The following is a 26,991-nucleotide window of genomic DNA, read 5'->3' as shown; positions in this document are numbered from 1 at the left end:
CGAACTACATTCCCGTGATGCACAGCAGAAGCACAGCCAAATGAAATGTATGGATTGGCAAAGTGATTGTTTTGACAGCACCTCATTTTTTTCAGGTTTATTACTCACAATTTGGTATGGTGTTATTTGTCTTTTCTCAATAGATGCACTCTGATTACACCCAGCGTGCTACGTGTAGACTCTGAAGAAACAATTGTAGTAGATGGACACGGTGTAGCATTTGAAGTTGATTACTTCATCAGAGATTTCCCGGTTAAGAACTTAATGCTTGCTCGTGGCAAGATCAACATGAACGGTGAAAACCAATACCTGGGAACAGCCAAAGTAACGGTAAGGGGTTCTGGAAGTTCCATCTTGTACCATTTGTAGAGGGTTTAACTTAACGGTAGCACATTTCATGAACACCAGTCCAGTCGTGAAGTATGTTTAAGGGTTTTCTTTGCCCACTTTATTGAAAAGTAAAAGTTCTTTACAGCAGGATTTTGACATAGGGGTTTTTAACTTTATACAGCATTCAAAAGCAAAAACGCAGCCTCTTGGCTATGAAGCAGCCCACCTTGGGCTACACAATTCTCAACCTAGAATGCAGACTCTTATTCCAGAACACAATGATGTTCATATGCTGCATCTCCAGCAACTGTTACTTGGTCAATACAGATGGACACACATCCCCTGTATATCTATCCGTATGCTGCTTTCTGGCAGTACAATAGTCTCCTTGGGAGGGTGGAGCCCAAATCCAAAGTTCAAATCCATAGCACAATCAGAATGGTGGTTGTCCACAAAACCCCAAAATTGGAGACTTCATCCTCATTAAGTCTCTACGAAACCTCCGGCTCCAAAACACAAGCACCAATCCAGTGTCCTCTGTATGAACACAAGCACCCTGAGCCCCTCAGCCTGCCTGGATGAGAACCCTGGGTGTCGCAAAAGCCTTTTTATACAGGGCACAGCACTGTCACACATGTATATTTCAAACAAAATAAATGGGACAATCAGATGTAAGGTATTAACCAATTATTATCTCTAGCCTACCACCCCAACCTAGTTGTCTGAACTAGCCTTTGTTGAACGATTTTGGTGTATGATGCAGTTGATTCTGGTGCTGGAACCTTGGAGGTGGTAGGACGGGTTGACCTTTGGCGCAGAGGATCCTGGCACAGGGTGCATGCTTGCATAGTATATGGCTAGTGTGAAAGTTAGTGTTAAGCCCCGTTCACACGGGCTGAATGCCAGGTTCAATTATTAACCGGCCGACGTTCGGCCTGTGTGTATGCCTGGCAGTCCGACAGAAACTGGGTGTTTGGCCCAGCTTCTGTCGGACGAGCACGCTGGAAAACCAGCAGCTGACAGGCTCCTGATCAGCGTTCTCAGGCAATGGCTGAGATCACTGACTGGAGTGTACTGGCAGCGGGGCCGTTCCTCTGTCAGAACGCCACAGCTCAGCAGGGGAGATCGCTGTACTAACGTTGGAGTACTAACGTCTGACTGGAGCTGACAGTTTGTTTTTTTTTCGTTCAACCTGCTGGGTTGAATGGAAAAAAAAAATTAAAAGTGTGTACCAGGTTTTAGAGTTGCAGGAAGCATTAGTGCTCAGTGTGAAGAACTGCCTGACAACCCACCTGGCTATCTCTACCAAACTATAGCTTCCTCCACTCTGGAACCAGAATATAGCAATTTCAGTCCAAACATCCCTAATTAGCAGGCAGGACCAGTATATTAGGTTAGGGCTGTAGATAGCAAATGTACCTAAAGCATCAGACAGAACCAATGTTGGAATGAAAAAGAGCTTCTGCTCTTTCTCCCTCCTGCCTCCTAAGGTCAGTCTGTCTAATGTCGGGGGGGGGGGTGTGCTTGCGGCAATCGTCGCCTCCCCATCTGCCGTCCATCTACCGTGGGGGGTGACCACGATCACGTCCGATAGTTTGCTGCCCCCCCCCCCAATTTTTTTAAGCTCCAGCCGCCACTTCACAAAACCCTTTCCCTTAGACAGGTATGGCGCACATTACTATTACATATCAAGCGCAAGAAAACAACAAATCCACTCAACCCCTCCCCCCTCCACAGGCACCCAGCTATTTGTACTCCGGAGGCGATAAAAGAACATGAGAGCCCATCACCCAAACCTAATTATAGCAAACAATAGCTGATGCAAGGAAACCTGTAACAGAAAGTAACGTTCCCTAACCTCACATCTGCTGGAGTTCAACCCCTGTATCTAACACATTGCTCCAGGATAATAGTCCCGCTATGTACAGTATGCTAAGTGGTCCCAGAAACAGCCAGGTATCAAGAGAAGTGATATAACACTCTTGGGGAAAAGGTTCCTTGTAATCCCAAAAGGGAGTCTCCTTAAAAAAACAATCCTGCTGCTCCAGGTAAACCGGCAATGATAGTGTCTGGAATCAAGCTGGTGTATGGGGCGCACGCCTTGTCACTGATGCAGGTAAACATGTAGAGAAAGAAGATTTGAATGGCTGCACACCCATACGATGCAAATCAAAGCTTGTTTATTGAAAAAATATATCAGTATGTAAAAACAGGCACAATTGGCATATTGGCAGGGGGAAAAAAAAAGGTTGACGCGTAATATGGGAAGGTTTCCCGGGGGGGGGGGGGGGGGTGGATTGGGTTTAGGCAGCAAAGTAGAAAAATAAGTAATTCAAAGGGAAGTATTTGTATTAATAAAATTTATTAGCGTACAAAATTTACCATAAAGGTTAAAATATGAGTTCAGCAAGGGGGTATACCTTAGAGGTGCAAATATCGCAACATGGAAAAATACAGTGGGGACGGAAAGTATTAAGACCCCCTTACATTTTTTACTCTTTGTTATATTGCAGCCGTTTGCTAAAATCATTTTTTTTCCTCATTAATGTACACACAGCGCCCCATATTGACAGAAAAACACAGAATTGTTGACATTTTTGTAGATTTATTAAAAAAGAAAAAAATATGGTCCTAAGTATTCAGACCCTTTGCTGTGACACTCATATATTTAACTCAGGTGCTGTCCATTTCTTCTGATCATCCTTGAGATGGTTCTACACCTTCATTTGATTTCAGCTGTGTTTGATTATACTGATTGGTAGGGATGAGCTTCGCGTTCGAGTCGAACTCATGTTCGACTCGAACATTGGCTGTTCGCAAGTTCGCCGAACAGCGAACAATTTGGGGTGTTCGCGGCGAATTCAAATGCCGCGGAACACCCTTTAAAAGTCTATGGGAGAAATCAAAAGTGCTAATTTTAAAGGCTTATATGCAAGTTATTGTCATAAAAAGTGTTTGGGGACCTGGGTCCTGCCCCAGAGGACATGGATCAATGCAAAAAAAAGTTGTAAAAACGGACGTTTTTTCAGGAGCAGTGATTTTAATAATGCTTAAAGTCAAACAATAAAAGTGTAATATCCCTTTAAATTTCGTACCTGGGGGGTGTCTATAGTATGCCTGTAAAGGGGCGCATGTTTCCCGTGTTTAGAACAGTCTGACAGCAAAATGACATTTCGAAGGAAAAATTCCATTTAAAACTACCCGTGGCTATTGCATTGCCGACAATACACATAGAAGTTCATTGATAAAAACGGCATGGGAATTCCCCACAGGGAAACCCCGAACCAAAATTAAAAAAAAAAAAATATTAAGGGGAACCCCGGCCAAAATTTTTTTAAAAAATGGACGTGGGGTTCCCCCTAAATTCGGTCTGGTATGGATTTTAAGGGGAACCCCGCGCCAAAAAAAAACAAAAAAAAACGGCGTGGGGTCCCCCCAAAAATCCATACCAGACCCTTATCCGAGCACGCAACCTGGCAGGCCGCAGGAAAAGAGGGGGGGGGCGAGAGTGTGGCCCCCCCCTCCTGAACCGTACCAGGCCACATGCCATCAACATTGGGAGGGTGCTTTGGGGTAGCCCCCCAAAACACCTTGTCCCCATGTTGATGAGGACAAGGGCCTCATCCCCACAACCCTGGCCGGTGGTTGTGGGGGTCTGCGGGCGGGGGGCTTATCGGAATCTGGAAGCCCCCTTTAACAAGGGGACCCCCAGATCCCGGCCCCCCCTGTGTGAAATGGTAAGGGGGTACTTACCCCTACCATTTCACTAAAAAACTGTCAAAAATGTTAAAAATGACAAGAGACAGTTTTTGACAATTCCTTTATTTAAATGCTTCTTCTTTCCTCTATCTTCCTTCATCTTCTTCTTCTTCTGGTTCTTCTGGCTCTTCTGGTTCTTCCTCCGGCGTTCTCGTCCAGCATCTCCTCCGCGGCGTCTTCTATCTTCTTCTCCTCGGGCCGCTCCGCACCCATGGCATGGGGGGAGGCTCCCGCTCTTCTCTTCATCTTCTTCTACATCCTCTTCTCTTCTTCCTTCTTCTCTTCTTCATTTTCTTCTCCGGGCCGCTCCGCACCCATGCTGGCATGGAGGGAGGCTCCCGCTGTGTGACAGCGTCTCCTCGTCTGATGGGTCTTAAATAACGGGGGGGGACACCCGGTGACCCCGCCCCCTCTGGCGCACGGGACATGACGGGACTTCCCTGTGGCATTCCCCGTGACGTCACAGGGAAGTCCCGTCAAGTCACCGTGCGTCAGAGGGGGGCGGGGTCACCAGGTGGCCCCGCCCCCCGTTATTTAAGAACCGTCAGACGAGGAAACTCCGTCACACAGCCAGGTTGCGTGCTCGGATAAGGGTCTGGTATTGATTTTTGGGGGGATCCCACGCCGTTTTTTTTTTTTTTTTTTTTGGCGCGGGGTTCCCCTTAAAATCCATACCAGACCTGAAGGGTCTGGTATGGAATTTAGGGGGAACCCCACGTCATTTTTTTTTAAATTTTGGCCGGGGTTCCCCTTAATATCCATACCAGACCTGAAGGGCCTGGTATGGAATTTAGGGGGACTCCCACGTCATTTTTTTTTTAAATTTTGGTTCGGGGTTTCCCTGTGTTGAATTCCCATGCCGTTTTTATCAATGAACTTCTATGTGTATTGTTGGCAATGCAATAGCCGCGGGTAGTTTTCAATGGAATTTTTCCTTCGAAATGTCATTTTGCTGTCAGACTGTTCTAAACACGGGAAACATGCGCCCCTTTACAGGCATACTATAGACACCCCCCAGGTACGAAATTTAAAGGGATATTACACTTTTATTGTTTGACTTTAAGCATTATTAAAATCACTGCTCCTGAAAAAACGGCCATTTTTAAAACTTTTTTTTGCATTGATCCATGTCCCCTGGGGCAGGACCCGGGTCCCCAAACACTTTTTATGACAATAACTTGCATATAAGCCTTTAAAATTAGCACTTTTGATTATTCATGTTCGTGTCCCATAGACTTTAACGGTGTTCGCGTGTTCGAGCGAACTTTTTTCCTGTTCGCATGTTCTGGTGCGAACCGAACAGGGGGGTGTTCGGCTCATCCCTACTGATTGGACTTGATTAGGAAAGCCATACACCTGTCTATATAAGACCTTACAGCTCACAGTGCATGTCAGAGCAAATGAGAATCATGAGGTCAAAGGAACTGCCTGAAGAGCTCAGAGACAGAATTGTGGCAAGGCACAGATCTGGCCAAGGTTACAAAAAAAGTTGGGATGACCAGAACCCTTCCTAGAGCTGGCCGTCTGGCCAAACTGAGCTATCGGGGAGAAGAGCCTTGGTGAGAGAGGTACAGAAGAACCCAAAGATCACTGTGGCTGAGCTCCAGAGATGCAGTCGGGAGATGGGAGAAAGTTGTAGAAAGTCAACCATCACTGCAGCCCTCCACCAGTCGGGGCTTTATGGCAGAGTGGCCCGATGGAAGCCTCTCCTCAGAGCAAGACACATGAAAGCCCGCATGGAGTTTGCTAAAAAACACCCAAAGGACGGTGAGAAATAAGATTCTCTGGTCTGATGAGACCAAGATAGAACTTTTTGGCCTTAATTCTAAGCGGTATGTGTGGAGAAAACCAGGCACTGCTCATCACCTGTCCAATACAGTCCCAACAGTGAAGCATGATGGTGGCAGCATCGTGTTGTGGGGGTGTTTTTCAGCTGCAGGGACAGCACGACTGGTTGCAATCGAGGGACAGATGAATGCGGCCAGGTACAGGGATATCCTGGACGAAAACCTTCTTCAGAGGGCTCAGGACCTCAGACTGGGCTAAAGGTTTACCTTCCAACAAGACAATGACCCTAAGCACACAGCTAAAATAATGAAGGAGTGGCTTCACCACAACTCAATGACTGTTCTTGAATGGCCCAGCCAGAGCCCTGACTTAAACCCAATTTAGCATCTCTGGAGAGACCTAAAAATGGCTGTCCACCAACGTTTACCATCCAACCTGAGAGAACTGGAGAGGATCTGCAAGGAGGAATGGCAGAGGATCCCCAAATCCAGGTGTGAAAAACTTGTTGCATCTTTCCCAAAAAGACTCATGGCTGTATTAGATCAAAAGGGTGCTTCTACTAAATACTGAGCAAAGGGTCTGATTACTTAGGACCATGTGATATTTCAGTTTTTCTTTTTTAATAAATCTGCAAAAATGTCAACAATTCTGAGTTTTTCTGTCAATATGGGGTGCTGTGTGTATATTAATGAGGAAAAAAATGAACTTAAATGATTTTAGCAAATGGCTGCAATATAACAAAGAGTGAAAAATGTAAGGGGGTCTGAATACTTTCCGTCCCCACTGTACATGGCATTACATAGCAAACATTAGGGATGAGCTTCGAGTTTGAGTCGAACATGAGTTCGACTTGAACATCGGCTGTTCGATCGTTCGACAAAGATCGAACACTATAGGGCGTTCGCACCAAATTCGAGCCGCGTCACACCCCACAATGCACTGCGTCATCACAGTGCATTGCTGGCTGATGATTGGCCAAGCATGCACTATGACCCGCATGCTTTGGCCAATCACAGCGCCATCAGCAAAGAGAGCCATAATTGGCCAAAGGCAGGGTGCCTTTGGCCAATTATGGTTGAGGGGTTAAGTCCACGCCCCACACTATATAAGGCGGCCTGCATGTCAGCCTTGTGTAGTGTGTTGCTGGCGGAGAGAGAGATAGAGAGAGAGTGTCATTTCATTTACTTTGAGCAGACAGTTTATTCAGTTAGCTAGATCTCACTGCAGACCGTTCCTGCTTTACTGTTTCTAATCTACTTCAGGCAGGCAGGTGATTCAGTTAACTGCAGTGTATTTAATATATATATATATATATATATATATATATATATATATATATATATATATATATATATATATATATATATATATACAGTCAGATTGGTATATATATATATATCCACTGTATCTAGTTTAGCTAGATCTCACTGCAGACCGTTCCTGGTGTACTGTTTCTTTGTTTTGGAGCAACATCCGACCGTGTGTATGCTCCATCAGACAAACTTTTTCAGTTTCCATCGGACTTTTGTTGGCTGTGCAAACAGACTAACTTTCCGGCAACAAAAGTCCAATGGAGCAAAGTCTGATCATGTGTACACAAAGCCATCGGACTTTTGTACAAACTACAGTACGCAGCCGCAAGAATGTTTCCAGCGCGATCAGATCGCGCTGGTTCTTGGCGGCAGGGTACTGTACATCTCGCGCTAGCTGCAATAGGAAAAACACATTTTCCTACTGCGGCAGGCGTGAGAGGGAATTCCCCTCTGGGGAATACCAAGCCCTTCGGTCTGGTATGGATTTTAAGGGGAACCCCCTACGCCCCCCAAAATCCATACCAGACCCTTATCCTAACACGCAGCCTGGCTGGTCAGGAAAAGGGGTGGGGACGAGCGAGCGCCCCCCCCTGAGCCATACTAGGCCGCATGCCCTCAACATGGGGGGGTGGGTGCTTTGGGGGAGGGGGCGCCCTGGGGCCCCCCACCCCAAAGCACCTTGTCCCCATGGTGATGAGGACAAGGGCCTCTTCCCGACAACCCTGGCCGTTGGTTGTTGGGGTCTGCGGGCGGGGGGCTTATCGGAATCCGGGAGCCCCTTTAATAAGGGGGCCCCCAGATGCCGGCCCCCCACCCTATGTGAATGAGTATGGGGTACATCGTACCCCTACCTATTTACCTAGGGAAAAAAGTGTCAATAAAAAACACAGTACACAGGTTTTTAAAGTAATTTATTAGGCAGCTCCGGGGTCTTCTTCCGACTTCAGAGGTCCTCTTCTGACTTCGGGGGTCTTCTTACGACTTCGGGGGTCCTCTTACGACTTTGGGGGTCTCTCCGGCGTCTTCTCCCGGTGTCCGCATCTTCTGCCGGCTCCACCGCTATCTTCTGCCGCTCTTTTGCCAGCGGTGGCCCGGACTTCTGGATCGTCTTCTTCCCTCTTCTCTTCCAGGGATGTTGACACAACGCTCTCTCCAGCTGGAATGGTCTCTGAGTGCTCCGCAACGGACTTATATAGGCGGTGACCCCACCCCCTTGTGAGGTCACAGTCCCGGGGCATGCTGGGACTGTGACCTCACAAGGGGGCGTGGTCATCGGATTAAGATAGCGGTGGAGCCGGCAGAAGATGCGGACACCGGGAGAAGACGCCGGAGAGACCCCCGAAGTCGGAAGAGGACCCCTGAAGTCGGAAGAGGACCCCGGAGCTGCCTAATAAATTACTTTAAAAACCTGTGTACTGTGTTTTTTATTGACACTTTTTTCCCTAGGTGAATGGGTAGGGGTACGATGTACCCCATACTCATTCACATAGGGCGGGGGGCCGGGATCTGGGGGCCCCCTTATTAAAGGGGGCTCCCTGATTCGGAAAAGCCCCCCGCCCGCAGACCCCGACAACCAATGGCCAGGGTTGTTGTGAAGAGGCCCTTGTCCTCATCAACATGGGGACAAGGTGCTTTGGGGTGGAGGGGGCCCCGGGGCTCCCCCTCCCCAAAGCACCCACCGCAATGTTGAGGGCATGCGGCCTGGTATGGCTCAGGAGGGGGGGGGCGCTCGCTCGTCCCCACCCCCTTTCCTGACCGGCCAGGCTGAGTGCTCGGATAATGGTCTGGTATGGATCTATGGGGGACCCCCACGCTGTTTTTTTTCAGCGTAGGGGGTTCCCCTTAAAATCCATACCAGATCTAAGGGCCTGGTATGCCCCTGGAGGGGAACCCATGCCGGTTTTTTATTTAAAATGGCGTGGAGTTCCCCCTCAAGATTCATACCAAACACAGTGCTTGGTATTGGCGGGGATCCAAGTCGGATCCCCGCACCAGTGTGAACCTGGTTTGCAAGGTGTCAATCTCGCCAATAAAAGTGGCGAGATTGACACAATATCAGACAACAATACAGAAGTTGACCAAAGGGTGGTGGTAAAGAGCTGAAAAACCACGTGATTTGGTGAAAGTTGGCTGGAAAAGTCCTGTCGTCTGTATGCAAGACAATCTTCTGGCCGATGCCCTTTGTACAAAAATCCAAGGGAAAGTTTGTACAAAGTCCTATCGTGTGTATGGGGCTTTATACACGTCATATGTAAACAGGCATGTATACTGGAACCAGTTATTATTATGCCAAACATAAACACTTATCAAATAACCATGTAGATTTAGCAGTGAAAATGTTCGAATAAGAGTAGAGTTTGTAGAGAAATAGTAAAGAAAAATAGTTTAAGAATGATTTGAGAATACCAGGAGACTATCAGGTTTTTTGTTCATCGTTCATGTGTTTGTAAGGGTCTTATAAACTTTGGAATATTTATAGGCAATCCACACTTTCCAGAGAGTATTGAAGTTCTCTATAGTTTCATGTGCTATAGCTCTTATTTCTTCCATGCCATATGTATCATGAATATTGAGAAGCCACTCTAATAGTGGGTATAGATGTTGTTGTCCAATATCTGGGGATCAGGGTTTTTGCAGCAATAAGGAGGAATCTTGTTAGAGATTTCTTGTATCTTTTCATTGTGCCATTTGAGATATTTAAGCGTGATTGAAGTCTCAGTGATGTGTTTAATTATGTCACATCCTTTTGCCAAAATGGACGTATCAAGTCGCATTCCCACCAAATGTGGTGAATTGATCCTTTTGCCCCATGGCATCTCCAACATAGGTCTGATACCATGGGGAACCACTTGTGCAATTTAGATGTAGTATTATACAAGTTTGTACGAAGTTTCCTGAAATCTTGTGCTGATCGAGCATTTGTGTGCTAACATACACGCATAGATCCATTGGTCGTCGCTGAATGTGGTATTCAACGCTTCTTCCCACAACTTTTTATGTTTGTTTGTTTCGGTTGGTCCTGAGGATTGCAACCACATATACGCCAGAGAAATTGTTCTCTCCGTTTTTTTCAGCTGTTAAACAAACCTCCTCCAGCGGAGACAAGGGCCCAGCGCAATGAGTGCGTTTATTGGGATGTGAAATGAAGCTATGAATCTGACAATATTCCCAATAAGATAATTGTTCCTGTCCAGTAACTTGTTGCATTTCTTGTAACGTTTTTACTCTATGTTTTTCAAAGCAGTGAATAGCTAATAAGGGTTTTGTCCCACTTTCTGTCTGTTCTGTTAGGGTTTTTAGGCCTGGCGGAAATTCTGGATTGTTATGTATTGGGGTCAATGGACCCGGAGAGGAAATCAGGTTGGTGTTGTTACCAAGCTTATGTATTGCTTTTAATGTGGCTCCTATGGTTGGGTGGTTTTTAAGTTGCGTAGGACATGCGGTCCATGCTGTCCAAGGTGTATATTTAATTGGAATAGGCCCTGTTCCATTCTCCAGACTCACCCAGTCTTTATTGTCTGCATGACAATGCCAATCAAATGGCTGATATGCGAGGCCAGATGATAATTTTTAAAATTTGGGAAGCCCATTCCTCCTGCTTGTTTTGCTTTGGTAAGCAGTGTAAGATTTATACGCGGGTGTTTGGCCGCCCAAAGAAATCTCCTAGTTATGGAGTTCAATGTTTGGAAGAAGCTCGCTGGTAGCTGGACTAGTAGAGTCTGGAAAAAATATAAAACTCTAGGCAAAATCATCATTTTTATTATGGCTGCTCTGCCTAACCAGGAAAAGTATTTCAAAGACCATCTGTCTAAGTCTTTCTTAATATTTTGTAAGAGGGGTTTGAAATTTGTCATGTATATGGAATCTGTTCTTGAGGTGAGCCACACACCAAGATATTTAATAGCTGTATTTTGTCCTGATAGTGTTAAATTTAATGCCTCAGATTTCTTATAGTTAACTTTAAAGTTCGAGAGATAATTGTAATGTGTGAAAATTTGACATAGATTAGGTAGGGAGATATGCGGTTGAGTGATAAAAAAACAACAAATCATCTGCATATGCCGCTGACTTGTATGTTTTTGTTCCCACCTGAAAGCCCCGGATAGATGGTGAGTTATTTACTGTTCGGATGAGCGGTTCAAGTGTAAGAATGAATAGCAAGGGTGGCAAAGGGCACCCCTGCCGTGTTCCATTCCCAATGGACACATCATCAATGATCCATTTACCTTGATCCTCGCCGTTGGGTTATGGTATAGAGTTGAGATCCAGGATAGCATGTGAGATTGTAAACCAATATGTCCACAGGTCGCACGCAGAAAGTCCCAGGACACTCGGTTGAAGGCTTTCTCCACATCTGTGGAGAGAAGCATACCTTCGAAACCATCAGAATGCGCCCTGTGAATTAGGTTCAAAGCTCTTGTCACGTTATCCCTAGCTTCCCTCCCAGGCAAAAAACCTACTTGTTCAGGTCCAATCAGTAATTGTAAAAGCGGTCTTAGGCGATTCGCGAGGACTTTCATAAAACGTTTTAAGTCTATGTTGAGAAGCGAAATTGGCCTGTAATTGGAGCAATCTAATCTATCTTTATTGGGTTTAGGCAATACTGTGACATGTGCCTTTAAAAAATCGTCTGGTACGTTTCTGACTACCTTAAGATAGTTCAGGGCTTTCAGAAGGTGTGGGGTCAGAAGTGATGGAAAGGCTTTGTAGTAATGTGCGGTGATGCCATCCGGGCCTGGACTTTTTCCTGGTTTAAGCGACTTAATTGCCAATAGTAACTCGTCTTCTGTAATTGGTTGTTCTAATTGTTGTATGTCTTGTTCTCCCAGGACAGGTAAACCACTATTCACTAGAAATTGCTTGATTAGTTGGGCACGTGTTCCAAGCAAATTCGCTGGTTTATGTGGTTGTGGTAGGCTATACAGATCTGTGTAATAGTTGTGAAAAATTTGTGCTATCTTTTCTGTCTCATGTGTCAATTGGTTATTTTTATTTGTGATCGCCATTATGTTTGTGGAGAGTTGCATCTCTTTTAGTGCTCTTGCTAAGAATTTCCCTGTTTTGTCACTGTGTTCATAGAAAAAGCCTTTTGTGAAGAAAAGGATTTTCTTTGCTCTCAAATGTAATATGGATTGTAATGATTTACGTAGCTCCAATAGTTCCGCAGCTACATTTAAGGCCATCGATTGTTTATGTTCGGCTTCTAGAATGCTTATTTTAGTCACTAGGTCATTAACTTCTTTTTCTGCTTCCCTTTTCTTTTTGGCTCCCAGTCTAATTAGTTCCCCCCGGATCACACATTTATGGGCTAACCACGTTATTAACGGAGACATCTCCTCTGAAGTGTTTTCATGGAAATATGCTTTAAGAGTTTGATACCTTCGTGTGTGTTTGTACGTCCGTAAGTAAAGATGGATTCAGTCTCCACGTACTATTGTACGTAGTTTTTGTAGGTGGATGAAGAGACAACGAAATGAGTGAATGGTCAGACAGTGATTTGATGCCAATTTTTGCTGATTTTAATAACGGAAGATCTCTTTGTGATAAGAAAATGTAATCTATTCGCATGTGTTTATTATGTAAGGTTGAGAAATATGAAAAATCCCTACCTGTGGGGTTTGCTGTGCGCCATGTATCTACTAGCGTAAGGGAGGACAGTAACGATTTTATTTTCCTAAGCTTTTTATAAAGGTACACCGGATGTGCTGTCAGATGTATCTTGAGATGGGTTTAATGGTAGGTTAAGATCCCCCCCCTAGGATAATACATCCTTGAGCGAAACTCTTGAGTTCCTCAATCATGGTTTGGCAAAAAAGAAACTTGAGCGGTATTCGGAAATACACATTCACTAATGTTATAGGGATCCCAGCCCATTGACCTTTGAGGAATAGAAATCTCCCATCTCTGCATATTGTTGTGAAATGTCTATCCCAGCATTCTTATGTATCAGAATAGAAACCCCTTTAGATTTAGATGCAGGGTTTGTGGCATAAAAGACCTGTAGGTAGTCTTTGTTCCCAATTTGCTGGATTGCGCCTTATTTAAAGTGTGTTTCTTGTAAAAAGACCACCTTTGTAGTAATTTTCCTAATTTCTTTAATTATTGAGGTGCGTTTTTCCGTTGTGTTCAAGCCCCTAACATTATGAGAGACCAGAAATGGCCTTTTGTCTAGCATGGAGTAGGCCGTGACTGTTCTGTAAATAGATTTAAATAAATCTACCTCAAATACCTCTGGTGGTGCTAGTGTAAATGAACAAGGTAGACCCAGTTATCTCCTATATATGGTCTACAGAGGAGAGTAGAGAATATAAACTCCTATTAAGAGAAATAAGAGTGAGAGAAGAAGAAACGAGTAGTGGTATATGTCTTTGGTTAATAACCGAAAGAGAAAAATATGAGATTGCTCCGCAGCTATTCGCCGAGGAGAATCTTCTGATAGAGGCTGTGGAAGGCGTTACAGCGTGAATTCCAAGAGAGCAAATTTAAATCAATCCGTAAAGGAAAATTATATATCCAGATACAAAAGAAAATCTCTGACCACCCCCCGCGGCTACTATACAGCTTATCTGATAAGGGTGAATGTGCCCCTTCCAGCCCTAAATACAGCAATAATTATAATTATACGGACAACTGTCCACACTTTAATTGTAGTGCTAACTAAAATATAGCAAAACAGCGTAATGAAAAATGAAACAACTCGGCAACAGGGATACGTACTACCTAAATTTCAGCCAGCCCAAGCTTACTAATGTTGCAGAATCCATAAGGTCTCTTCTCTGGGCCCATTGCAACATTATATGTCAGTACACATCCACCATAATGTGTTGTAATTAGCTCATACTTGCAGGCCCAAGGCATGTTGTTATCCATATATCAAAACTGCTCAATCTTTAGGCTAACAACAGTGCCGCCTGTAAAAATAACAGAACAATATCGACAATAAGGGGTTAGCGAAAACATATTTTTGTTCCCTATAAGTCTCTGGATAGATCTCTAATAGGAAAAACTGAAAATCGTGAGATTTCCTGAAATTGCCATATAATAATGTGCTTCATGTCATGTTCATGAATAAGCTTTTCATTCCAACTTAACATCTTATAGTCTCCACAGTGTCGCTTTTCTCTGAGCAGTCAGATAACATATATATTGCTGTGATAGAAAAAGCTCCTGGGCTTACGTAAGTTGTTCCGGGTGCATTACCCAAAAGTGTCACTGGATGGCAGCAGAGGATAAAGCAACACTATAGAAATAGTTACCACGGTGTACATTTCACAAACTTCATCCATCCTTGTAGAATGTCAGTATGCATGCATAGGTGTGCGCAGCCTATTGCATTAGGGTGTACACCCCAAAGCTCAAAAACTGAGCAACAGAGGCAGTGGCTAGGGGCGTACACATGCCACAGTGGCAATGCTATGTTTTTCAGAAATGATAGAAGCACAGTCCTTAATATTTGTTTTATTTACTTTTTAGAATTGTATTTGGTTTTTATTTTCTTGGATATTTACCGTATTTATCGGCGTATAACACGCACTTTTTTCCCCTTAAAACCAGGGGAAAATCGCAGGTGCGTGTTATACGCCGATCCCCTGCGATCCCGACCTGTCACATTTGCAAAATCGCCGACCGCGATTTGAAAATGGCGCCGCCGGCGCCGAAATACACAGAGCCGGTCCTCGGCTCTTTCCGGCGGCTCTCGTTCATTTTCGGCTCCACTCGTAGTCCCGAGCGGAGCTATCCGAACCTACTCGGCTAGGTTCGGATAGCTCCGCTCGGGACTACGAGTGGAGCCGAAAGTGAACGAAAGCCGCCGGAAAGAGCCGAGGACCGGCACTGTGTATTTCGGCGCCGGCGGTGCCATTTTCAAATCGCGGTCAGCGATTTTGAAGCCCAGAATGGCTGGGATCACTGGGGAAGGCTGCACTAGGGAAGGCTGCACTGGGGAAGGCTGCACTGGGGAAGTCTGCACTGACAAGGCTGCACTGGGGAAGTCTGCACTGACATGGCTGCACTGACAAGGCTGCACTGACAAGGCTGCACTGAGAAGGCTGCAATGATGGGCATTTAAATGTAAGTTTTTTTTCCCTTCAACTTCCCTCCTAAAAGTTTTTTTTTCCTTAAAATTCCCTCCTAAATTGGGGTGCGTGTTATACGCCGGTGCGTGTTATACGCCGATAAATACGGTATTTATTTACATTTTTTTTGTGAAATATAAGGGGTCTAAACTGAGAAATGGACATTCATCAGTCCATTTTCATGCAGCCTCAGCTGCACAGATGAATGAATAGGAAGAGCTCACAGGCTTCCTGTTCATTCACAAACTGAGGCATTGTACACATAGTTTACTATGCTCCAGCGATGAGTAGACAGAGGAGCGATCAGTCCTGATCTCTCACTGTGTACATTCTGAAAAAATCATTTCTACTGGCCCCTTTCCCTACTCTCCATACTGAAATATCCCCCTGTGTGCCTTAACAGGTGCTGTTAAGAAAGGAGAGGAGGGAAGCCGGAAGTGATGCAGGGGAAGGAGGCACAGGGGGGGCAGATACTAGAATTTATCCCCCTGCAGTGCAGCCAGAGGGAAGGAGAGGAGGAGAAGCCAGCAGTTCTGCAGGGGAAGGAACAAGAGTGTCTGCAATAAGGCAGTACAGTTGGTCCTCTTGCTTGGCAGGTGCCCGGGGCCCCCTTTTTGAACTGATAGGGCCCAGGCCTAGTACAGGAGTTCCAGCTGCATTGCTTTATGAGGGGCCCTGTTGCACTGGGTGATTAGGGTGTGCCCAGGCACACCTGGCACACCCCCTGCGCACACCTATGTATGCATATATAAATGCACAACTAGAAAACAAAAATATGCGATTTGGCATCTGGTTGTCACATGACCAGTAATTTATATCCGAATAAAAGGTTGAATTACAAAACAGGTAACTTCTCAGTAAACAAGTGGGACAAACGGATCCTGTCAGCATCCATACATGGTCTCTGCAGAATGGCAAAAAGGATTGTCAAGCTAAGTCACACCGTTCAGGTCTCTGCCTGGAACCTGAATCCTTTGGGTACATGTGAAGACTTGTATGTAAAACAGAAAAAAATGTTTACCGTGCTACCTGATAAGAATAAAAAAAATCAATAAAAAGCTGCAGCTCAAAAATGTGAGATATATACAAATACAGTAAATTATATAAAAAACGTGAGCAGCACTACAAAAACAAAAAGTGAAAAACATATATAAAAAATAAGTGAATAAATACGGTCAAAGGATCCGTGATGGACCCAAAGAGATGTACAAAATTAACAATATAAGTGCCAAAAACCATAAAGGGGTGGTAAAAATTAGTCCCAACAATAAGAAATGTGGATGTAATAATGAAAAGTCCGTGAATAAAAACATCCAAAAGTGTTCAAAACAAATAAAAGATGAGTTTAATCGATCACACAGACACCAACATGTGAGGAGATCCACCACCGTATGTATTGTACGCTTACCAGACGGCAAGCTTTAGTAAGCTTGTATGGCAACCTGACACTCAGTAGCTGGTAACGTCACACCACGTTTTTCCAGTAAAGGGCCAGAGACAAACAGGGTAGCTCCATCCAGTACGACAGTCAGTAGGGGGGACCCAAAAAAATAAAACAAAGGCTCTCCATAGTGTAAATCAATAAGACCCAAGTTTAATAAAGGTTAAAGGTTACACTTGCATGGAGAATGCAGATAAAAAGCATGGATAAAAAACAGTAGCAGCCGACCGGCGTACAGACACCCGTTCAGGACGAGGTACTCAGCGATGACGTCAGCGTGTCAACCATGTGAAGACTTGCTTGCTTGATTGGGACCCGTGCGTTTATTGAGTTTAGATTTTTTAGATGAAGGTAGCTTTGATGGGGATGTCATTGGAGAGTGTGATGACGTCGGGGTATGTTCCGGGATCCTAAATTCTTGGTACCATTCAGGGAGGTCAATCAATGGTAGTCCCAATTGATCACAAAATGTCTCTATATCTTCTGGTAGGAGTATTGTCTGCCTTGAAATGTGGCGTTTCTACACAAAAAAATGGGACCCATGGTTTAACCATGCTAATAATTCTACTAAATACTGAAGTTCACTGAAGAGTATTATATGAATATAGAGTTTAATGTATAATAGGAATTGCTATATTTATATATAAATATATACTCCATTCAAGAACAGCTTAATATATTTTGTTATCCCTTTTTGTAGAAATTACTTTGTACATTTTATGGCATATGTCAATAAGCTTTTTGTACTATTTCTTTGTACCAAATAAAAAAGTTTGTAAACAAAAAAAAAAAGAAATGTGGCGTTGAGTGCGAAAGGGAACTTCCATCTATATGGAATTCCCTTCTCCCTTAGGGCCTCCAGCAAGAGACGCAGTGCCCGCCTGTTTTGAAGAGTAATGTGGGAAAGGTCCTGGAATAAGAAAATATGATGATCATTAAAAATGATGTGATCATTTTTCCTTGATTTGTGCAAAATTTCCTCCTTGAGTGAGAAACTTTGTAAGCAGCACACAATGTCTCTCGGAGGGGCTGTGTCTGCAGGGCGCGGATTCAGAGCCCTGTGAGCCCTGATAAACTCTATGTCTGTATCTTTGGGACGGTCCAAGAGTTCATTAAAGACAGCCTGCAGTGCTGATTTTGTCTGGGTAGATTAAATAGTCTCGGGGATCCCTCTGACCCTAATGTTTTGTCTTCTCCCCCTGTTGTCGGGATCCTCCAGATGTCTATTCACTTGGATAAAGTGATTAGCGTGGGTATGCACCACAGATCCCAGATGCTCAATAGCCCTGTCCCTTTTAGCTTCTGCCTTCTCAGTGTTAGCCATCCTCTCATTAAGGGAGAGAAGATCGGCTTTCAGTTCAGTTATCGCTGAGGAGAAGGTATTTTTGATATTAGCGGCTATCTGTGTCATCTCTGAAAGCTGAACAGGGAGATCTGTGTATTCGGTATCTCTTACCAGATCTAAGGCCTCTATATTACACACATACACATACTGTATTCAATTTAGCTAGATCCTGTTCTTCTCTTCCTAATAGAGAAGAACAGGATCTAGCTAAATTGAATACAGTATGTGTATGTGTGTAATATAGAGGCCTTAGATCTGGTAAGAGATACCGAATACCGAATACTGACAGGCAGGCGTTTTTACAGTATTTCCAGTTACTGTACTGTGTACCCCGCACAGTTGCACCTACAGTATAGCTACCTGCAGCCAGGTGCTTGTGTAGGCTCTTAAAGTATTTCCAGTTACTGTACTGTGTACCCCGCACAGTTGCACCTACAGTATAACTACCTGCAGCCAGGTGCTTGTGCAGGCTCTCGCGTATCTCGCGTGGCCAAAACATCTCCTGCTTGGGCACCACATGCTTGACCAGACATATGTTGACCTGCCATGCAGTTAGTTGGCAAGCGTACCTAAAAGACCCACACCAAAGAACAAAGAGGACCTCTCCTTGCTCCTCATCAGCTGGGATCTCCAACCCCACTATACCTTCAGTCCTCTCTGAGACCTGCACTGAGAGGAATGAAGGTGTAGAATTAGTACTTGCAAGTACTTGCGGGCAATCTACTATCGGTACACCAACGTCAGATTGTACCAGGCAAATTTTCCTGCCCCAGCTGCTGCACCGCAGAAAGAAGTTCGCTCCCAGCCATCCACATGCCCAGTGGTTAAATGCTAGCTTGGCAAAAATAGAACTTCAACTGCTACTTTTTCAGTTGGTAGACTCTGCCCCCTTCCGTGAGTTTGTAGAATGTGCGGTTCATCAGTGGCAGGTTCCCAAACGCCACTTTTTCTCACGGAAGACGATTCCGGCTCTCTACCGGCATGTGGAAGGCAATGTCTTGGCCTCGCTGGACAGGGCGGTCAGCGGTAAGGTGCATATTACCGCTGACTCATGGTCCAGCTGACTCATGGTCCAGCAGGCATGGACAGGGACGTTACCTAAGTTTCACGGCACATTGGGTGACTCTGCTGGCAGCTGGGAAGGATGCAGGACAGGGTGCAGTAGTGTTGGAGGTTGTTCCGCCACCACACCTCCAAAATGCCACTACTAATGATTGTGACACACCTCTCTCTTCCACCCCCTCCTCCTCTTCCTCCTCCATGGCCTCTTCCTGTGCTTTGTCCTCGGAACCAGCGGTGCTCCGTAGGCATTTAAGTGGCTACGCAAGTACGCAGGCCAAAAGATGCCATGCTGTGCTTGAGCTGGTGTGCTTGGGGGACAGGAGACACACTGGGGCAGAGATTCTGTCAGCTCTGCAGGGGCAGGTTCAGAGGTGGTTGACGCCATGCCAACTTAAGGCAGGAATGGTGGTTTGGGACAATGGCACCAACCTCCTCTCCGCCCTCCGACAGGGACAACTGACCCATGTGCCCTGTTTGGCTCACGTCCTTAACTCTGTTAGTGCAGCGGTTCTTGGGCAGGTACACGGGCTTACAGGATGTCCTGAGGCAGGCCAGGAAAGTCTGTGTGCATTTCCGCCGGTCATATAATGCCAGTGCTCGGCTGGCAGACCTCCAAAAGGAATTTAACCTGCCCAAGAGCCGCCTAATCTGTGACATGCCCACCAGGTGGAACTCAATGTTTGCCATGCTGCATCAGCTGCACACACAGCAGAGGGCCATCAATGAGTATCTGTGCGACTATGGCACCAGGTCAGGGGAGCTTGATTTTTTTCCCCACTCCAGTGGGCCATGATCAGGGATGCATGCACTGTCCTGTCACCATTTGAGGAGGCCACAAGGATGGTGAGCAGTGACACTGCATGCATCAGTGACACTGTCCCCCCTGTCCACCTGTTGGAGCACACGCTGTGTGGAATAATGGACAGGGCACTTGAGGCAGAACAGAGGCAGGAAGAGGAGGACTTCCTTAGCTCTCAAGGGCCCCTTTATCCAGACAGTGGAGCCCTGCATTTTGGGGTGTAATTTCACATATTCCCATGGCATGTTTGAGCAATATATCATTTAGTGACAACTTTGTGCAAAAAAAAAAAAAAAAAATTGTCTTTTTCCCGCAACTTGTGTCACAATATAAAATATTCCATGGACTCAACATGCCTCTCATCAAATAGCTTGTGGTGTCTACTTTCCAAAATGGGGTCATTTTGGGGGGTTTTGAACTGTCCTGGCATTTTATGCACAACATTTAGAAGCTTATGTCACACATCACCCTCTCTTCTAACCACTTGAAGACAAAGCCCTTTCTGACACTTTTTGTTTACATGAAAAATTTTTTTTTTTTTGCAAGAAAATTACTTTGAACCCCCAAACATTATATATTTTTTTAAAGCAAATGCCCTACAGATTAAAATGGTGGGTGTTTCATTTTTTTTTTTCACACAGTATTTGCGCAGCGATTTTTCAAACGCATTTTTTGGGGAAAAAAGACACTTTTTAAAATTTTAATGCACTAAAACACACTATATTGCCCAAATGTTTGATGAAATAAAAAAGATGATCTTAGGCCGAGTACATAGATACCAAACATGACATGCTTTAAAATTGCGCACAAACGTGCAGTGGCGACAAACTAAATACATTTTTAAAAGCCTTTAAAAGCCTTTACAGGTTACCACTTTAGATTTACAGAGGAGGTCTACTGCTAAAATTACTGCCCTCGATCTGACCTTCGCGGTGATACCTCACATGCATGGGGCAATTGCTGTTTACATTTGACGCCAGACCGACGCTTGCGTTCGCCTTTGTGCGAGAGCAGGGGGGGACAGGGGTGCTTTTTTTTTTTTTTTTTTTTTTTTTTCTTTATTAATTTTTTTATTTTTTTATCTTATTTTTAAACTGTTCCTTTCATTTTTATTTTTTTTTAATCATTTTTATTGTTATCTCAGGGAATGTAAATATCCCCTATGATAGCAATAGGTAGTGATAGGTACTCTTTTTTGAAAAAATTGGGGTCTATTAGACCCTAGATCTCTCCTTTGCCTCTGATAAAATGCTTTCCCAATTTCCCAATGGCGCTGTTTACATCTGGCGAAATCTAAGTCATGAAATGCTCGTAGCTTCCGGTTTCTTAGGCCATAGAGATGATTGGAGCCATTCTGGTCTCTGATCAGCTCTATGGTCAGCTGGCCGAATCACCGGCTGCATTCTCAGGTTCCCTGTTGGGACAGGAGAGCCAGAGAAAAACATGGAAGACGGTGGGGGGAATCCCTCCCACTGCTTGTAAAAGCAGTCTAGAGGCTAATTAGCCGCTAGGATTGCTTTTACATGAAAGCTGACCCCTGGATGAAAAGAATGATACCAAGATGATACCTAAACCTGCAGGCATCATTCTGGTATAACCACTCAAAGTCCAGCAACATACCAGTACGTTGCTGGTCCTTGTATTGTAAACTTTTTTTTCATGCAGCCTGTGGGCTGAAGAAAAAAAGATATTGATCGGTGGGTATGCCCACCATTAGAATACCTCCCTTCATCCGCCCACTTCTAATGATGGGCATACATGCACCATTTATATGCCGAAGCATGGGGGCATCCTCCCGCAAAAGGCAGGAGCAAATTGCTCCTCCACCCACTGCTGCCCCCACGCTTCGGCAAATATGCTTAAGTATGTAACTGTGGTGGTGAAATCACCTCCGACAGCGCTGGAGTCACGGCTTTATATATCGTGGGAGCGCAAACGCTGTTGCTGTCAAGATAAATAAATCCGCGCTGCAACTGAATGGCGTACCTGCTAAGCAAATGATGGTTAACAAAAAAACAAAGTAACATTACAGTATAACAGTAATACTTACCATACCTGCAAAGCAAATACAAAAAAAACCATAGTAAAAAATAAAACATTTAACACAACCTGTGCCTACCTAAAATATATATATGCCGAAGCATGGGGGCATCCTCCCGCAAAAGGCAGGAGCAAATCGCTCCTCCACCCACTGCTGCCCCCACGCTTCGGCATATATGCTGAAGTATGTAACTGTGGTGGTGAAATCACCTCCGACAGCGCTGGAGTCACGGCTTTATAAATTGTAGGAGAAAACGCTGTTGCTGTCAAGATAAATAAATCCGCTCTGCAGCTGAATGGCGTACCTGAAAACAAAAAAGTGGTTAACAATAAAAAAACAAAGTATAAAAAAATTGCATACCTATAAAGCAAACATGATAAAAACATAACAATAAAACATTGCAGTATAGAATACAATAAAAAAGAACAGAACAATAGAGAGAGAATAGAGAGAGAGAACAATAAAACGACAACTATTTTTTTTGTATTTTTATTTTTTTATTTTTTTATTTTTTTTTTAACACTTTTTTTAGTAACTTTAACTTTTTTTTTTTTTTTTTTTTTCAAATATTTTTATTGGTTTTAAAACAGAAGTAACAAGGGAAAATACAGAAAAAGGAGAGTACAGCATAGGGATTACTTAAATATAGTACAGTGTATGTTAGCGGACGCAGCCGCTGTTCTTGTGGGAGATAAATTCGAGTTATTACATATAAACCGTAGTAGTTAAGTATTCATTTGGAGTAGATATTCTGTAGAGCTGTAAAGAAGCTATACAGTAGAAATATTATTACTGAATTTTAGAACTCTAGCTTCATAGTCTATCAAGGATGGTGGTTGATATAGGGTGGGTGGGGGTGGGAACGTGAGTCATTTTTATCATTAGGTGCACCCGTTAAAGTTTGTTTTAAAGTAGGTTTGTTGGACAGTGAGCGTAGATAGGTGATTATAGAGAGGATGTGTAGGGGGTGAGTTGGGATAGTAGTAGTAAGTGTATTATAGTGAGTATCGTCAGCAAAAGGTAGTACGTTTGCGTGTTTTGTCTTGAGTATGAGGGTGTTCAGGGTTGTCAGCCGCGGAAAGAGAAATGAAGGGGACAGATGATATCCAGGGTAAGGTAGATATTTGTTATTCTAAGCAGCGTTACAATGTCTATACAGCTTTCATGTGAAGTATCGTTTGTATTCATCAGTTGTGGTAAAGTGTATCCAGCATGTCCATGTTTTGACAAATTTAGGTTGTGTTTCATTGGCCTGATGTATGAGGTCCTCCATGGCCATCGTTTTTTGTATGCGTGCAAACCAGTCTGCAATAGATGGTTGGTCCGTGGAGCGCCATTTGAGGGGAATGCATAGCTTGGCAGCATTCACCATGTGCATGGTCAGAGATCGTAGGTATGTTGACAGTGGCAATTTGGAGTGGTGGAGTAGGAATAATGCAGGATTGAAGTCTAATGTGTATGTCGTTATTTGATTGATCAATTTGTGTACTTCTTTCCAGAAGGGTTGAATTTTTGTGCAGGACCACCAAACATGTAAGAACGATCCAATCTCCGTTTTACACCTCCAACATGTTTGGGTAATGGACGGGTCAATATGATGCAGCGTCAGCGGTGTTCTGTACCATCGTGATAGTATTTTAAAGGCGTTTTCTTGTATTTGTACGTTAATGGATCCTTTGTGGGTCAAGGTATATATTTTCTCCCAGTCTGCTTCGGTAAGGTGTATCGAGAGGTCCTGTTCCCATTGTCTGGTGGTCCAGTGTTTTGTTAGTGCATGGGATGTGAATAGGAGTGCATATGTCTGGGATATCAGGTGTTTTTGTGGTTCCCCACTGGAGCATAGGTTTTCGAATGTGGTGGTCTGTCTGGACCAATCTGATCTGGTTTTAGGTTTGTGAAAGAAGTGTCTCAGTTGGACGTAATTCCAGAATGGGAAAGAGCTCATGTTCATTTTGGACGCAAGCGCTGTTTGGGATAAGAAATGATTTCCTTCGAAAAAGTGTTCTGCTCGTACAGTAGGGTGGGGCCAGTGGTCTGCTAAGAAGGTGGGATGCATCCCTGGGGAAAAATCTGGGTTCATTCTCAGAGGGGTCATTGGGCCATTAGATGAAGAAATTTTGTGGAGGTTACAGGCAGTGCGGAAGGAAGCCAACGTGGGGTTGATTAATGGATGGTGTTTGGATTCAGGGGGGGTATTAGAGTTATTGATCCAGGGAAGGTTAGATAATGGAAGGTCCGAGAAAGATTGCTCTACGTGGATCCAGTCTTTGAGCGTAGAGTGTATGTTCCAGTCTATAATTCGGGTAAGATGGCATGCTTGGTGGTATTTGCGTAGATCAGGAAGACCTATGCCCCCTAAAAGTTTGGGGGCGGTTAGTCGCAGGTAGCTTATTCTCGGGCGTAATTTGGCCCATATGAACGATGTACAGGCCTGTTGGTATGTTAAGAAAAATGATTTTGGAAGTTTAATGGGGATAGTTTGCAAAATATACAGAAGTCTAGGCAGAATGTTCATTTTGATTATCGCGGCTCTACCGAACCAGGAAAAAAGTCCTGTGGACCATTTTTTTAGGTCCAATTGTATTTTTTGTAATATTGCCGCGTGGTTTAGGGTGTATAAGTTATTCAAGGAGGTCGGTAAGAGAATACCTAGATACGGGATGGCTTTAGCGTTCCATGAGAACGGGAAGTTGATTTGGCATTGTCGACAAAGTTCAGGGGCAAGGGTGATATTCAGGGCTGTCGATTTCGTGTAATTTATTTGGAGATTAGATAGGGTATGAAAATTTTTAAAGTCTGTAAGGAGGTTAGGAATTGTCGTGAGGGGGTCAGTAAGAAAAAGGAGTATGTCGTCCGCGAAGGCAGCTATTTTGTACGTACGTCGTTTGATGGTAATTCCCTTAATGTCTTGGTTGGCTCTCAGGCGTCTTAGGAAGGGTTCCAAGGAAAGAATAAAAATTAGAGGGGAGAGTGGGCAGCCCTGACGGGTTCCATTCGACACGGAGAAGGCGTCCGACAGGTGGCCGTTTACATGGACCTTGGCAGTAGGGTTAGAGTAAAGGGCCGATATGAAATTGAGCATCGTTGGGGGAAGACCTATCATCCGTAGAGATTCTAACATATAGTCCCAGGCCACCCTGTCAAACGCCTTCTCCGCGTCGAGAGAAAGCATAAATCCGCCAGAGCAGCTAGATGTAAGCCAATGGTGTATATTAAGAGCTTTGAGAGTGTTATCTCTCGCCTCTCTTCCCGGAACAAAGCCAACTTGGTCCAGATCTATAAGTTGGGGCAATAGTGGTAGTATACGGTTCGCTAAAGTCTTCGCATACCATTTTAAGTCCACATTAAGAAGCGAGATGGGCCTGTAATTGGTAACTAGGGAGGGGTCTTTGTCTGGTTTCGGAATTACAGTTATATGGGCAGTTAGAAGGTCACGAGGTGGTGTCGTGGGGGTTGCAAAGGAATTAAAGGCTTTTAAGAAGAAGGGGGTGAGTGTTTCTGCGTAAGTGTTATAGTAGCCGACTGTCAAGCCATCGGGGCCGGGGCTTTTACCTGATTTTAGTTGTTTTAGAGCTAGGTCTATTTCTTCTCTGGTTAGGGGGGAGGCCAAATCTTGGGCCACGGAATCAGAGATAGGGGTAGGGCCATATTGTTGCAAAAAATCGGCTATCATTTCTGTTCGTTTGTTCTTATCAAAGGAGGAGTTAGATGGGTGGAGGTTATACAGTTTACTATAATATTGGACAAACTGCGTTGTTATGTCTGGGGTTTTGGTAAATTTGCGTCCTGTTGGATCAGTGATAGAGTGAATCGTTGTGTGAGCTTTTGTCACTTGCAAAGCCCGAGCTAGCATTTTACTGGCTTTGTTGCCAAATTCATAAAACGTTTTTTTGGAGAGGATGTATTTGCGTCGAATTTGGTTGTCTAAGATATCCAGTAGATCTTTTCTAGCTTGAATCAGTTCAGTCATAGTGGAGAGGGCTTGGGATTGTTTGTGAGCAGTTTCTAGTCTATGGATTTTGTTGGTGAGGTCTGAGTATTGTTTTCTGCGTATTCGGTTGCGTTTGGCAGCTGCTGCGATTAGGGTTCCTCTGATTACGCATTTGTGTGTTTCCCAGATGGTAAGTGGGGATGTGTCCGTCGAAACATTCTCTTGAAAGAAATGTTTGAGGGTAGATTCGACCTCAGCCTTGATAGAGGGGTCAGTCAGTAATGATGGATCCAATTTCCATGTTTGAGAGCGGGGCGTCGTGTTTGGGATTTTAAGTGTTAGAGAGGTGGGGTGATGGTCGGAGATAAGCATGGGGTCAATTGAAGTATGATGAATTAAAGATAGATCTTTTTGTGTTAGAAAGATGTAGTCTATCCTGGAATATCTGTCGTGGGGAGCGGAATAGAATGTGAAGTCTTTAACATTTGGGTTCAGGGTTCGCCATGTGTCATGTAGCAATAGCTGATTGAGGGACGATTTAATTGTTTTAAGGGCCGAATATGGGAGTGAGGAGGAGCCAGTAGATGTGTCATGGGTAGGGTTAAGTGGAGTGTTGAAGTCTCCACCCAAGATGAGGGTTCCTTCTTGGAAGGTTGTGAGAATATTCGTGATTTTCCGGAAGAAAGGTACTTGACCGCGGTTGGGGGCGTATATATTAGCCAATGTAAATGTTCTATTGAGAAGGGATCCTTTGAGAAATATGTATCTGCCTTCCACATCTATTAAGGAGTCCGTGATTTGAATGGGGCAGGCTTTAGCTATGAGTATTGAGACACCTTTTGTCTTGTGTAATGGGTTGGTAGCATGGAATACCATGGGATATCGGTGATTTTGTAGCTTTGGCGTGGAGTCGGTTCGAAAATGAGTTTCTTGAAGGAAAATAATATCGGCCTTGTTGCGGTGCATTGTGAGGAGTAGCTTGGAACGTTTCTCGGGCGTATTAAGGCCCTTTACATTTAGTGAGATTAGTTTGAGTTTGGTGCTATGCGTGGTGCTGGAAGGATTCGTCATTGTATAGATATGTGGATGTATTTAGGAGGGTGGTAT

The 26,991-nt window shown here is 44.3% G+C and overlaps 1 protein-coding gene and 1 long non-coding RNA gene across 2 annotated transcripts in view; one reads left to right on the top strand and one right to left on the bottom strand.

Annotated features, from left to right (window-relative positions):
* The window catches only part of LOC141133437 (complement C3-like), a 363,837-nt gene that overhangs the window by 18,782 nt on the left and 318,064 nt on the right, over positions 1–26,991 (top strand). Inside the window, exon 2 of the mRNA XM_073622825.1 lies at positions 144–330. Coding sequence (XP_073478926.1) covers positions 144–330 — 187 coding nt within the window. The remainder of the gene's footprint in view (positions 1–143; positions 331–26,991) is intronic.
* Positions 16,857–26,991, bottom strand: part of LOC141133440 (uncharacterized) — a 45,039-nt gene continuing 34,904 nt past the window's right edge. Inside the window, exon 3 of the long non-coding RNA XR_012243075.1 lies at positions 16,857–17,226. This is a non-coding gene — a long non-coding RNA (uncharacterized lncRNA). The remainder of the gene's footprint in view (positions 17,227–26,991) is intronic.

Source organism: Aquarana catesbeiana, linkage group LG03, assembly GCF_042186555.1.
Source record: "Aquarana catesbeiana isolate 2022-GZ linkage group LG03, ASM4218655v1, whole genome shotgun sequence".
In the NCBI taxonomy this organism is placed as follows: Eukaryota; Metazoa; Chordata; class Amphibia; order Anura; family Ranidae; genus Aquarana; species Aquarana catesbeiana.
The sequence above is the reverse complement of the archived record's forward strand: the minus strand, read 5'-3'. Positions and strand labels throughout refer to the sequence as shown.